Raw genomic sequence first — 14168 nt, 5'->3', positions numbered from 1 at the left:
AAATTTTGGGCTAAATAAAGTTATGTGTTTCAAACAAAGTTTATAACAAAATCAAGTAAAAATAAATTTGTTTACTTAAACTAACCATTATGCAGTAGATTGTTATGTATGTTGCATTGGTATTGGTTATAATTTATATTAACACGATGTGCAATAATAAGCATTCGGTGTGTCTGTAACATGAATTATAAATTAAAGCAATCCTGAAGAAAATTATATTACTCTAATATTTTATTATTGATATTTCTCACTATCGCATTAAGAACGCAAGGAATGATTGAAACTTTTGTGTTCGATTCTTCTGTTGTGTCGATAATTGTATTATTTCATATGCACCGAATGCAATTTTTAATTATTATCTTCAAGAATAAATCTCCATTTTAATATATATGAAAGGAAGGACTAGACGAAGTGTGTTGTAGTTGTATTATTGAACCTGATGCTGAAAGAAGTTGGTGTGTATTATAGCGTGAAGCGCTCTTTTGTTTCAAGGTACCGTATCCGTATCGTCAAACTTCTAAACGTGCAATAGAGACGGGGTATACGGGATCGAAAGAATCAAGCCCTCTGTAAACAAAACCAACACCACTAAGATACAATCCTTCGTCCTGATGCATACCAAAATCACGTATCTAACCGTTAATGTGCGGTATGCTGTAACATTTGCTTGATCATCGTAGCAAATAGAACAGTTTATTTGTATATTCCATTGTTAACCTAGCCCAAAAGGTGTTGCAATAACAGGAAAGCTTCAAGGTGTTTAAACATATCTCTCTCTCTCTCTCTCGCTCTCTTCTTGGCTTAACGACCTCTAAGGTCATGCCGGCCATTTCTGGCTTACTAGACTTATTTTTACCACGTAGCCGGATAGTCAGCCCTTGCTATGGGGGGGGACGGTCTGGATGGGATTTGATACCCGGTCCTGTCATGTGGAAGCGGCACCGTTTATCACATACACCATCGGGACCGTCCAACATATATATAAAATAAAAACATACAAAAAAAACATCAAACAATGCGACTTCCATCCAACATACCGAGCATATGCGACAAAAGTACGACATATTTGGCCGGTCATTCGTTGCCCATAACCGCTATTCCGGTGATATCCAGCTGTTGCCGCGCCGTTTCACACGATTGTGTAGTACGTATTTACGTCGTACAAGGCCAGTTCTCCCCGGGCAGGTAAGGACCCCCGCCGGCTAGTTACTTTTTTGAAAGCAGTTTCGGCCAGTCCACAAAATCATTTCGATGCTTTACAAAGAACCGCTGCGTAAATGCAAAAACAATACCCCAACCAAACAACATTACGCCCGTTTTGAGACTATACTCGGTTGGATAGAGCAAAATTACGAAGAACACCGCTATCTCAAACAAAACCATGGTCGAAATCTGTGGGAGAGAATGTTACAATACAGTTTTAATAGTTTCATTTCATATTTCAGAACAGGTTTGATACATTACCATTCGTTTCCTCCAGTCGACGGTTGCATCGGAGGCATTCAGTGGCGAAGGGAAATCCAAACCTTCACCTTCTTTCACGCGATACGATCCTAGAAACAGCTCGATACTGTCCTGACGAAAACCGTCGTAAAAATTGTTCTTTACGTAGCGCGTTAAGGAGTTCAGCCCATCGCGAAGCAATCCTTGGAAAGTGCGCTTTCCTGTACGTGTAAAATCCGTTTTCAACGCACCCGTACCGGAATATTGCAACGAAATTAAGTCCGCATTATCAGCCCAAACCTGTATAAAGTTGGGAAAGAGAAATATATTTTAATGCAATGTGGAAAGATGGGAATGACCATCAGCCATACCGCCTTAAAGATGGCTTCGAACTGGGATGTCGGATCGATGTGTTTCTCGCCTAGCTTGAAAATGCCCAATTTGTCCAACGATTGCTCAAGACTACGTTTCGCAATTAAGCTCTGTACGACGTTCGTTCGGTCCAAACAGTCGATGCAGTTGGTGCGGAAAACACCTTTCTGGACGGAGTACACCTGCCCCAGGTGGCTCGTGTGATAAACGCCAAAGTTGTCTTGCTGGCTAGCGATCCGTGACATTAGTAAACTCAACCGGTCGTAGCGCATTTTCTTGCACTCCTTATGGAAGTCGAACGATACGTAATTCAGCAGTGGATTGGCGAGTGCGGAGATAGTCGCATCGTATGCCTTCTCTAGCACCTCCTCCGCTCCCTTGTGATCGATCAGGTTGATTAAGCCCTGAGCACCGTACAGTTTGCACTGCCCGTCAAAGTGCCGCGAGCAGGCGATCAGATGGTCTCGCCCAGTTAGCAGCTGTGGCCGTGGTTTGTATTGCAGTGTGGGCGTCTGTTGCCAGAAGAGCGGAATGCTGCCTCGTGTCTGCACGAACGACACACGATCTTGTCCGGTGATCAGAATCTGTTCCGTCTCGACGTAGTTTGCCACTTCACCGTCGCTGTTTATACCGCGGCAAAACAATCGCGTGCCCGCATGCTGCACAGAGCGCCGAGAAATTAGTACCCAACTGAGTGAATGTCCGTTTATGGTCACATCGTTGATAGAGACGACTACAAAAAAGATTTGTTTTTAAAATACAAAGAATTATTTAGAGTGATTGTATGACATAACAGTAATGCGTTTGCTGTACTACTTACAGCCGTGAATGATGGGCAGAATGTATCGATGCAGCTGGGGGAAATATTCCAACAGCCCAATGTTCCAAACAAAGCGCTTATCACTCTTCATGAACAGGCCGACGTTGTCGCCGCTACCGGCACTGCTACCATTCCTTTGCATTGTATTCGTAAGATCATAGCCGTAAGAAAAATAGAAGAAGGGCGTATCCAGCACCTGGCGCATCATACTAAGATAGATGTCATTCTGTCCTTTTTGCGCTTCACTCAAATGGGTCAGCGATTGGGTGAGTGGAATCAGATCAAAACCGGCCATCTGCCAGATCGGTTCGTCATTGATAAGACCGATGAAGATGCGATGCGTTACCACGACTAGGTAGAAACCGCTGATCATCCGAACCATACCAAGCACCCCACATATTTTACGCAACTCGTAACCGTGGATCGGCAATTGTTCTTTACTTTCCGAGGCTGCAAAAGATGTCAGTAAAAAATAATCAATGTACAGAATCAAAGCAAAAAAAGCACCCTAGTGAAATACATACTGTGTAATGATACCGCTCCGTTTGGACGTTCGATGATAACAAATTGACCCGATTCGGAAGGCTCAATGAAGAACCTGTCCGGTGTAATGTAACTGAAAAACAGTGAAAGAAAAAAACACTCAGTGTAAGAAACGATAAACAAGGGCTGCAACGCCGTCAACTTCAGTATTGTTTCGTCTGCTGACGCAAATAAAAACGTAACATAAATAAGACACCAACGTGTCTAACTTTGCATATATCGTTTACTAGAAGCAGCACTATTTGCGATACACACGAAACATTTTAGATTTATGCTAAATTAAACTCACAAATTCATATCACAGAAAACTCGTAAATCCATTTTAACCTGATCGTACGATAATGAGGCAAGGAAAATAGCTGACGTTTAACGAGCAGAGACGAGGCGATACATATAAAAAAGGTGTGATTAGGCAACAGTTCGATGAATTGGAACACTGACAACAGAGGTAACATATTGCGGTACTGATTCCTAACTTATTATTTACTTACTCAGAAATATGTTAGTTACATATAATGTTAGTTAGTTGATTCCACAGTTAAACTAATAAAACTAAACAAAAGCTGAAATGAATGCTAACTGTGAAATCAAATTGCAAATGACAGCGTCCTCAACGTTTACATTGTTTATTGTGTACAGTACTGTACAAACTACCAAGATGTATACAGAACAATTCCATCGCCGTTTGTTTGACAAACTTACCTCCCATCCTGCTGTTATCTAATGCGGTGTAAAAAAACAAATTCTTTTTCTGAGAAATGTCAATAGGCGAGAGGTCTAATTGTTTATCAAAAGATTTGGTTATAAATTGCATGCTTTGTAGATGAATTTACCAATATATTGCTCCGGATAGTCAATACAGAGAAGCAAGGTAATTATGCAAATAAACTCGAATGTACACACATTTAATTTTCTTCCTGTACAACAATTCTTCAGGCGATTCGCGGTTTAAGAAACATCATTACACCTATTATAATCTTCATTCTGTCCCACAATGATACGAAACATGGTGCCCCAAGCCCGTTTGTTCTATTCGACGATTACGGCCAGTGCTACCGCCACACTTACTACTAAAATAAAACCGAAGCTGGACGAATTTCGCACAACCGAGCAGACCGTGGCCAACCATCAACGCACAACGATTGGCCGGTTTTATACCATACCGATAGATGTACGAAAAAAGGTGTTTGGCCATGGTGGACTGCCAAAAAGCTTCGAAAAGCAGATTAAAACATTCAACGAATGCTCGTTGATGGTTCGTCTTCCAGCAGTCGAGATCATAGAGTACATAAAGCGCACTGACTTCAACCGTCCGGTTAATCGATTCGTGCTATACGGCGAGGATGGTGCCGGCAAATCGCTTACGTTAGCTCACCTTTTACACTACGGATTCCAGCAGCAATACGTACTGATACACGTTCCTTGGGTGCCGAACTGGATGAAGCGTGCTAAAGAAACGGCCAACTCAACCACAAAAGAGGGTGCCATTGATTTACCGCTGGACGGTGCTGCTTGGTTATTGCATTTTAAAAGCCAGAATGGATCGTTACTTAAAGATCTCGGCCTGACGGTGAGCCGCGATTACGTGTGGACAAAGCGCGAAATAACACCGGCAGGTGCACCACTGCTGGACCTCGTCGAGCATGGTATTAATCGAGCAAAGTTCTCCTGCGATGCGATTGCTGCACTGCTGCATGAATTAAAGCAACACTCGAATGCCGGTCGTGCCCGTACGATGGTGTTGATCGATGGTTTCAATGCATTCTTTCAACCGTACACGCGTCTTTTAACCGAGAACAAAGCGCGTGTTAAGCCGGAACAGCTCACGCTGACGGATCCATTCCTCAGCATCACTCGCAACGACTGGAACAATGGCATATGCGTGGTAACGATTGACCAAATGGTGGCAGAGTTTAAAGATAAGTCGAAAAGTCAGCCTAACGCATCGGATGTGGAGAACATATCTTCCCAACCTCCGCTATCGGTGATTGATTCGCGCGAGTGCTTTGAGCATCTTGATCCGTTTGTGCCCGTACGCGTTGTCGGGTATGATGATGCTGAATATTACAGCTGCATCCAGTACTATCTGGAGCGTAAATGGATTCAAACGACTGAGCTGGGATTTGATGATGAACTTAAAATGTTGAGTTGTCAGAATCCGTACCAGCTGATGCAGCTTTGTGCCTCGTTGTAGGATAGAAAAGGGTAAGTTCAGAATTAAGGATTATTAATGTTGCTTCAATAAAAAAAAATTATCAAAGAATAAATTTGATTGTTCTATTCCTATAGTAGATCAAATTTTTATTGAAGGAAACACATAATTTTGAGTTAAAGCGACACACAAAAATGACATAGATTGCTAATGACGTTTATTTTCGTATTTCTTTTTAACTGATAACTTGACTTAGACTTGACCCACGCCACTGGGAAGTCTCTCCCGTGTACTAGGTGTACCAAATATATTAAGGTTCCTAGCTCCTCATGAACTGGCTATATGTAGGAGAGGTCTATCATTTTCTATTATGAAATCGACCCTGTGGCAAAATTATTTTTTTGTGCATTAAGTTCACGTACTGAAAAAAACATAAACAGATCGAAATTTAAATTAGACAAATGTTAAATAAATAGAACAAAAACGCATGAAAATGCACTAAAACGTCAGTAGACTGACGTTTGTACACTAAAACGTCAGAACCCCCATACTAAGCACCCAAAAGATAATGTTTAAGGTTACATATTTTTATTCTGTTAAATTGCCTCGGTTGTCACAGCAGTAACGGCATTACACATTCGCACAATGAAAATGTTTTGTTTTTCTTCTTCTTCAGTCTGTAGAAATAATAACATACACTCGTTGTTCTGATTTCATTTCAATTGTTCTTATCAGTGGCGTTGTAAAGCGGAATTATATTGCAATATTCTGTTTTAGTTGGTCTGATTTAGCTAACGCAGTAGAGAAATAACTTTCAAACAAGTTTGATACGCGCAGAATAATGATTTTAATAATATAAACGATGAAACAGCTACGGTAGCTTAACAGAAAAGCTAATCAATTCTATGCACTTAAAAATCTGCGGAAAACAACCAACTAGATCTCGGGATGGAATGCTGCCGGGTTTGATGCGTTGTGATAGTTTTGCGAAATTTTGAAACATTCAACAAACCGTAGAACAGTACTGAATAAACCTTAACTTGTGCAATTCAACAAATCAAACTAAATCACATTGTTTTCTATATCTCAATGCCAAACGATGGTTTCCAAGTTTTTCGAACAGTGTCTATGTATAATACTGTTTATGCAAACAGTTCAATGTAGTTGATAAGCGCTGTATGACCAGAATTCAATATCAAGTTGCAAGTTTTTTATGCGTACGAGCTTATTTCATTGTCTCTCCAATTTTTTTTATCAGTCATCTTGTTCTTTCCTACATGTATAGCTATTATAGCGAAAATTAGGAGACAAGGTTGGGTTTTTTTTTCCTAAATTTACACATCAAGTATTTCCTTCCGTAAATCGCTTTCTCTAACCTCGCATTTGAAGCAGTCCACCTGACCAGTGTTTTTGTGGTACATGTTCCTGTAACGTTAGTCAAATTTTGTGTATGCCTGATTTGTCATTTGATAAAATTTAAGGCACGTTTCTTTGAAATTACATCGAAACAACCCGTTAGGGGATCTTGTCCCAATCAAACAAATTGAAGTTAACATTGAAACATATTACACAATCACAATTTCCCCCAGTGTCGAGCACCGATCGAAAGCATGGTCTGCGCCAAAAACCTAGCATCAATACAAATTAAAGCTGGTCGTATTGGTATAAACGAACTCTTGTTACAATTTCCAATAACAAAAAAAAATATATGGTGCGGTGAATGACAAATGATTGTTCAAATAAATGAAGTTTAAAATAATGCTCAAGGCCAATCATAATATTAATGATAACGATTGTTAGTGCACTTTAATAATTTATCTGACAAAATGTACGAGTAAGCGAGTAAGCGTAAAATTAAATATTTAAATAATTCATTTTAAGTTCTACATGTTGACGGGCTCGAAAAAGGAAATTTACGCTATTCCGCAATGTTCGCCGAATATACTCCACTTCTCACTCTCTCTCTCTCTCTCTCTCTCTCCTCTGCAGTAGTGAGACAATGATTCAATTACGCAAACTTTACTCGTACCTGCTTTAGAATGATCAGAATTACTAGTGTGTTGTTATCACAAAACAAACCATTAACCTTATAAGTTGGCCTGAGTATTATCATAAACCTGTTCACACTACATCCTAAAAGGGTTCGGTTGATTGAATCGTGAATCTATGGAATGGCAAAGGCAGTAGCCGTCTGGCACAGATCACATTCTACAGCGATTTGTTTAGAGCATCCCTCTTATCCACCCGCATGCTACATCTCTATTCGCCTGTATCCACCAGAATCGTTTGGCGTGTGCTATTTTTACAGCTCTCGTACACCGGTGCCATAGTTGGCACCGCCAGCTTTGTTCAGATGTGCCTTAAACATCTCCAGATCGAGATCAACGCTCGTTTCCACCTGCAGCTCGACGGCAAAGTTCTACGGAAGGGATGAAAGAGAGACAGAGAGAGAGAATTAACATAAGGCGGTGCGAGTTGCTACTACTTTACGCACGTACATTGATCACATCCTTGATGATAGATTTGTCTGTGGACATTTTGGCGCGCTGCATCACACCTACTTCCGGTCCGATCCAGGTCAGGAAGAGAAACTTGCTGCGTTTTGACATCTCGTCACCCATCTGTATCCGGATGTAACCGAACGCACGCTCATCGTCATGGAACTCACTGCAGAACTCATCGAAGCCCTGTCCCTTGGCGGAACAGACGATCTTCAAACCATCAAATTTAAACACAGCCCACTCGTGATCACTCAGATTCGAGCGTACATCTTCATACGCTTCGCGAATAGCATCCTTATCTAGGGAAGTTGGTAATGCCATCTAAAAGAAAAGAAGTTTGAAGAAAAGATGTTGAATTATAGCATAAACTTCAATCCGATATCTTAAATTCTAAAGACCGTAAACAAATATCTACTAGGTACAGATTTTATTTTCAAAAAAAAAAATGGCGCCAAAAATTACTAAGAAATAATTTTAGTATTTCTTTTATACCTTTTTATAGCAAAACAAAAACACTTAAATAATGTCAAAATAAGATTCAACTTGATTAAAAAACTGGGCAGTGTCGTACTCAATAACTGCGTACCTCTCCCTAGGGCCCAGCACTGACTGTCGATTATTTGCCTTTAAAAGACAGGCACAGGAATCTACTTGAAGATTGAATGTATAGAGAAAACAAAAAAACGGCAAAGAAAATGGTAAAGGAATGGTGCAATCCATTTTTTTGTTTGTTAAAGTACATTACACACTTGATTCATAATGCCTAAAGCTGCAAACATGCCGCACCCATGTTGATGATCGGAATTGCAGGGGCACCAAGATAACGGGTATCAGAGTCAGAAATGCCAGCTCGTATCGCTATTTGTAACATATATGTTTTTTTTAACCACTCATCTAGAGCTTATCGGAGTGATTCGTATGTTGCCTTTTTCTGTCACTTGAGCCGCCATGATAGAGGTAACGCTAGTCCATCACGTATCCTCCACGGCAAAGAATGAAGCTAACAGGTTGCAGTAACTATATTTGCAGCGTTATATTTCCACGATGTAAAACTCAATGATTCACTACAACATTTGTAAAACCTTTAGCGGTCACACCACAACTTATGCGCGATTTTATTTTGTTCCCAACCCAGGAGCTTTCCAATGGTATTTCCAAATTAGAGGAAATTAATGTTCGATTAGCAAGTAAGCTTAGCAAGTCGTACGATTACAGTTACATGTGCTCGATCAATCGACGATTGGCGAACCCGGTGTGTTGATGAAGTTTCGTTATATTGCCAGCAAACGTGCAGCAGAAACTGACGTCAGCGGCTATTAAGCGACCGGAAATAAAAAAAAAAGAAGGTTCGCAAGTCAGTGGCTGGACCATACACATGAACACAGTGGCACAACAGGAACGAAAACGTAGTCTAAGAGTTGTACAATTTTTCATTAAGCTTTTTTTGTTGTTGCTTCAATTGCTTCTTCTTGATGATGTAGAACCATCTTCCAATATTCGCGAAAATCACGGAAGAACGCGTTACTTTCAGCGTGTCTTCATGTGTTTCTTTGCTCTGCTAACGTCTATGCCGAGGAACCGTGAGGCTGTTTGGCAAAACGATTCGGATAATCTTTTCCCTACCATCACACATGGGATGGGATTCTTCTTTTGCATATCATTTTACGCTGATTTGAGATATACGAGTGATGCTATAGCTCTTGCAGTTAAAGGTGTTGCCGGCTTTTAATTTACAAAACACAATTCTCCGGCTTACATTGCAAAATCTTCATCCGAATAGCCGAATTTTCATCTTCCCAACCGGATAAACCATACCATCCATACAAGCAGTTTAGATTTGTTCTTCCAATTTTGTTGGGAATTGGAAGATTTCGCAGCTAACCTACGCAGTCGAAGTACGAAAAGGTGTCCATAATCCCATCCGGTTATGGACACAGTGGCCGTGCGCCAAAAACACGTCTGAAAATATCCTTGATGCTTTTGAACACCACCCGTTTTGCCTGCTACATTCTGTCTACTTTCCGTCCGTCTCAATGAGCTACTTGACCGGTTTTTTTATGTCATGGCTTCTTACCAACACAGGCGCACACACGGTACGATCACAGCAGCAAACCATTACGCAGCCTTGATCCTTGAAACATTGTTGCGATGCGATTGTGGTCGACCATATTCCGGCCATGAACCATATATATTCTTTGAAATGTTGTTGCTTGCAATCGGCCATATTTGGCGCTACAAGTCGCCGTACATTACTTGCAGCTACTGATACCGAAAACACTTGATTACGTCATACATTTTTCCCATTTTCTGCACGTACATCTTGATACGCACATACACGCACATGAGAGATATGGCCGTATATTTTGCTTATACTACTGCTTCTTTTTTTTATTCGTTTTCATTTGCCAAATATACTTCAGATGTCAAATGTACTTGATTACTTGAGAAACTTACTTTGCACGTGTGATGGATAATGTTAGGGTTGGGGTCTCGCTATTAATCACCAGAAAGCATTTGCGTTCAGTCTTAATAGAGCTCAAAAAGCATGATAAATTAAATGATTCACAAACCCTTACACATGCAACAACATCTGTTCATTATCACCCCATTCATTCCTCTCCAAGTGCTCCAAAGAGTTGTAGATTTTGGTTTAGCGGCTTAAAACATCGATTGACACCGCTCAGACAATATCTGGTGATCATCGCACCTGGTCTAGAGTACTACCAACAAAAAGAAAGATGTAATCTTGATGAACTTGCCCAAAGTTCCTTTACCCGGGGAAGTCATTGGTGCGTCCAAAAAATAGTATATTCGGCGTTCCAGAGTACCGTACAAACAGTGGATTGATCGATTTTACCGTAGGGCACTCGTGCCTGACCGGTGTGCTGTATAAAGAACCGTTGCCTATGCTTCTTTCACCTTTCCTTTTCTTACCTTTTTATGAAGCTATGGATGGAGTTCCTTTTTGACAGGTTGCCAACCAAAGATTGCTTCGGGGTTTTTAATCTTATAATCAAACCTGGGTACCTGCGATACTGTTCCAACCAATGTGAGATTTAATTGGGTGAACACGTTGGCAATTATATAACACATGTCATTGGAAAATTGCATCCGCGTTCCGTTTTTCACCATATTTCATCGTCACCGTAAGCTAAATGTTTTCAAGGGTTAACAAAACAAACCAGCGAAAAAAAACCCAATCTTAACCATCTCCCTTACGCGAAAAGAAAGGAAGCTTTTAAGCATATGTGCATATTTCCATTCGTGCCTCATGCATTTTTTTCTTTTCGTTGGTTTGCTAGGTCTTTCTCTTTCACGTTCCTTCATTTTTCGAGTTTCGCGTTTCGCTTAGCTTGTGCTCTATATTTCAAAAATACAGTTACCTATCGCTACCTTTTTCCAACCTCTGGCGAAGTTTCCAAAAACTCTCTGGTTTTCTAAAAAAAAACACCAACAACAACAATAAAAAAACGACCCTTTCTCCTAGCCCGCAAAAGAGGAACGAGATGAATTAAGTAAAATGTGAAATTATCCTCCACGCATTTAAAAGATCCACGCGATCGAAGCGAAGCACTTGCACCGATGTGCCCAACTATCTCGGATCTTCGGAGGGGAAGAAAAGCGAGAAAACAGATTAGAGGCGTGGGCGCACATTTTTTGGTGTGTTTTGTGTTATTTCTTCTTTCGACGAGCCATTGGCCCCAATTGGGCCTCTAAAATGGAACGGAGTGAAGGAAAAAAAACTGGTAAAGGAAATCATCTGAAAGATATGGTGCTTCGTACGGGGCCATCTCTAGGCTCCACAATGTTGCCCTGTGGTTGCTTGATATTCAATATGAATTTAGGACAACCTCTTATTTATTGCCCACATGCAAGACACACGCGAGGGGAGGGAAAAAATCGTACGATTTTGTAACACTTTCTTTGCTTGAGACTTGTACCTTCTGGACGTACGTAAAGCATTTCTTCAATTGCGGAAAATTGGACGAAAAGGTTCCTTTCACTCAAGACCGTTTAAGTTAGCGCTTTTGCTACGTTTGAGGAGGTAATTAATATCTTCCCAGGATTGCCCAAAATGTGTCTAAAATCCAATGAATTTAAAGATCTCCTTATTGTGATTGTGCATTGCAATGGGCGTTGTATATTCCCCCCAATCATGATGGCCAAATATAAATAAATCAATGTCAGCAGATTTGATTTAAGCAGAAATCGATTTCAAAATTACCTTCCAATTGAATCAAGCATTCAGAGCTTGATTAGAAACTTTGCAATAAGTATATTGATTTTTTCCTCTTTTAAAAACACAGAAAAAATACAGTCTGTTTGTTAACTCGTAGCTAATTCTTGGCAAAAACCCCAAAAGCCGGTTAAATTGGACATTAAACAAATTTAAACATAAATTGTTTACCACATATCGCAATTCATGGCATGACTAATTTTATCAGACAAAAGTACATGCGTTAACCAAAAAAAAAACTGGTCCACTGGTTGGGACAGGATAAGTGGCAGAAAGTAGGATGAAGCCATCATCTTCCTTTATTGTAAAACGAGTCGCTCGAAACTCAACGAAGACTCCCGGGTGAGGCTGCATTACACGTGTGCTGGTTTGCACCGTTTCGTTGAGAACTTGTTTTCCTGCTTAAGATGGAGTTGTGGTGCCCATGGACAACTACAGCCTGCAACAGTTAGATGGCAGGCGTTTCAATACCCCAAATGATCGATTTTTTTTTTTGGTTTGCTGTTATTCGATTTCATTTAATAGTGTTTATTATTAGCTGCTTTCATAAAATACCGCCCATTAGCGCTTATTCATACGCTAGGAATGACTAACCGGCTGTGAGTCACATATCAAATCAGATATCGCTAAAACCGTAAAAGGCAAGGAAGCAAAAGACCGCACAACGGTTTTAGTACCGATTAAGAAGAAGAAGAATTTGCTCGACCGGGAGAAGTGTAAGCTGATTCATCAGCGCTGTGCCCTTTATATCACTTTTTCTTCCAGTTGAAGAATGCCGAGCGAATGGCAAATTCGCTGGAAATATGTATGACGATTACGTTCACTGCACAGGAGCTCATCTTCTTAAGCGAACGAGCACAAAATCTGACTTGTGGAGATGCGTTTTTGAAATATCATTTATGCCCTTTAGTCCCTATTCTTCAAGATATTGAAGTCTCCTTGGAACGATTGCATTTCTCTTTCGCACACCTCGTAGAAAGTGCATTTTTCCGAGGTGTGACACTTTTTGGGGAACTAAGCAAAAATTTTATCACATTTGCACCGACACTTACCTTACGGGGCTTTGTCTCAGACATTTGCTCTACTTCAACCGGATCCGACATACTGCTGCTGGGAAACGCTCGCACGTACAACGATTGATAGTGATTAATCCAGCGACGGTGTTGGAGATTATTGAAACGTTTTTGAGGGCTGGGTAAATGGTCGTATGATTTCACCTTTTTTCACCAGTGCCAAAACAAATAGAACTGACGACACTAAAATGCAATTGCCACCCTTGGTTTCGTATTTTCTTTCCAGCAACGATCGCTACACATAAACAAATACGGGAAACAGTGATCCTACTAAAGACGATACAGTGCACCGGCAGTCTTCGCTATGCTTTGCAAGACAACAAATTCCGAAAGAGACTGACGGTAAAGCGTGCGCTAAAATTGTACACAATTTTACACGTGCCTACAAGTAAACCTTTTGCCTTCGTATGCCCATCAGTGAGAGGGAGAATCGAAGCATTGCATCTCTTGTTTTCTCGCTTTGTCTTTAGTGCATTCACCTCGTCACACCCACACCACTGAATGAAGCGGCCACAAACACATCTACAGGTTCCAAAACTCCGTACATTTTCTTACCGCTGCGATGTATGTGAAAGAAAGAGACAAACAAATGTGCGTCTCTTATTTCTTCTTTTTGCTAGGGTGTATTCTTTATGTATACGCACGTCCCTTTACGCACACATTTGCACCAAAAAGATTGGCGGGATGGTAGGTATTCTTTTTGCAGGGCGCCATTTTGAACAGCCCTTTGGTTTTTACATCATTACAGGTTATATGCTCACTCCTGTCCTTCACCAGCTGTTTCATAAGTCGCGGCGAGTTATTTAAGTTTACTGATTACTTGGTAGACTTCCATAATACTTTTTACGGGAATTTAACAATCCACAACGTTAACCTCAAACTGTCAATTTTAGTATTTCGTGCACACAGCTGTCAAAACTAGCATAGGTTTTTCAAATTCAAATACCTATATTATGATGCCTTATAAATACTATTTATCACCTTAACTATCATTCCAGGGAACTTCTTCAAGTTATGTTACGCGCTA

General features: G+C 40.5%; 3 protein-coding genes across 5 annotated transcripts; 1 reads left to right on the top strand and 2 right to left on the bottom strand.

Moving 5' to 3' along the window:
* Nucleotides 1–201: 201 nt before the first annotated feature.
* On the bottom strand, nt 202–3582 carry LOC125772758 (phosphatidylinositol-3-phosphatase SAC1). Its single transcript, XM_049444178.1, has 6 exons — nt 3468–3582; nt 3160–3251; nt 2636–3085; nt 1815–2548; nt 1465–1743; nt 202–1392 (listed from the first exon to the last, which is right to left on the bottom strand). Exons 1-6 carry the CDS (start codon nt 3497–3499, stop codon nt 1207–1209), a joined length of 1773 nt encoding a protein of 590 aa, XP_049300135.1. The 5' UTR covers nt 3500–3582; the 3' UTR covers nt 202–1206.
* A 283-nt stretch (nt 3583–3865) lies between these two features.
* On the top strand, nt 3866–5445 carry LOC125773070 (28S ribosomal protein S29, mitochondrial). Its single transcript, XM_049444293.1, has 2 exons — nt 3866–4049; nt 4115–5445. Exon 2 carries the CDS (start codon nt 4173–4175, stop codon nt 5370–5372), a length of 1200 nt encoding a protein of 399 aa, XP_049300250.1. The 5' UTR covers nt 3866–4049; nt 4115–4172; the 3' UTR covers nt 5373–5445.
* A 456-nt stretch (nt 5446–5901) lies between these two features.
* On the bottom strand, nt 5902–13541 carry LOC125773708 (coactosin-like protein). 3 transcript variants are annotated; one of them, XM_049444421.1, is made up of 3 exons: nt 13121–13541; nt 7829–8152; nt 5902–7749 (listed from the first exon to the last, which is right to left on the bottom strand). In XM_049444421.1, exons 1-3 carry the CDS (start codon nt 13169–13171, stop codon nt 7633–7635), a joined length of 492 nt encoding a protein of 163 aa, XP_049300378.1. In that variant the 5' UTR covers nt 13172–13541; the 3' UTR covers nt 5902–7632. The 3 variants fall into 3 exon arrangements, with proteins under 3 accessions (XP_049300378.1, XP_049300379.1, XP_049300380.1); XM_049444422.1 differs by lacking the exon at nt 13121–13541 and adding an exon at nt 8581–9041; XM_049444423.1 differs by lacking the exon at nt 13121–13541 and adding an exon at nt 8324–8459.
* Between the last annotated feature and the right edge of the window lie 627 nt (nt 13542–14168).

This window comes from Anopheles funestus, chromosome X, assembly GCF_943734845.2.
Source record: "Anopheles funestus chromosome X, idAnoFuneDA-416_04, whole genome shotgun sequence".
In the NCBI taxonomy this organism is placed as follows: domain Eukaryota; kingdom Metazoa; phylum Arthropoda; class Insecta; order Diptera; family Culicidae; genus Anopheles; species Anopheles funestus.
The sequence above is the reverse complement of the archived record's forward strand: the minus strand, read 5'-3'. Positions and strand labels throughout refer to the sequence as shown.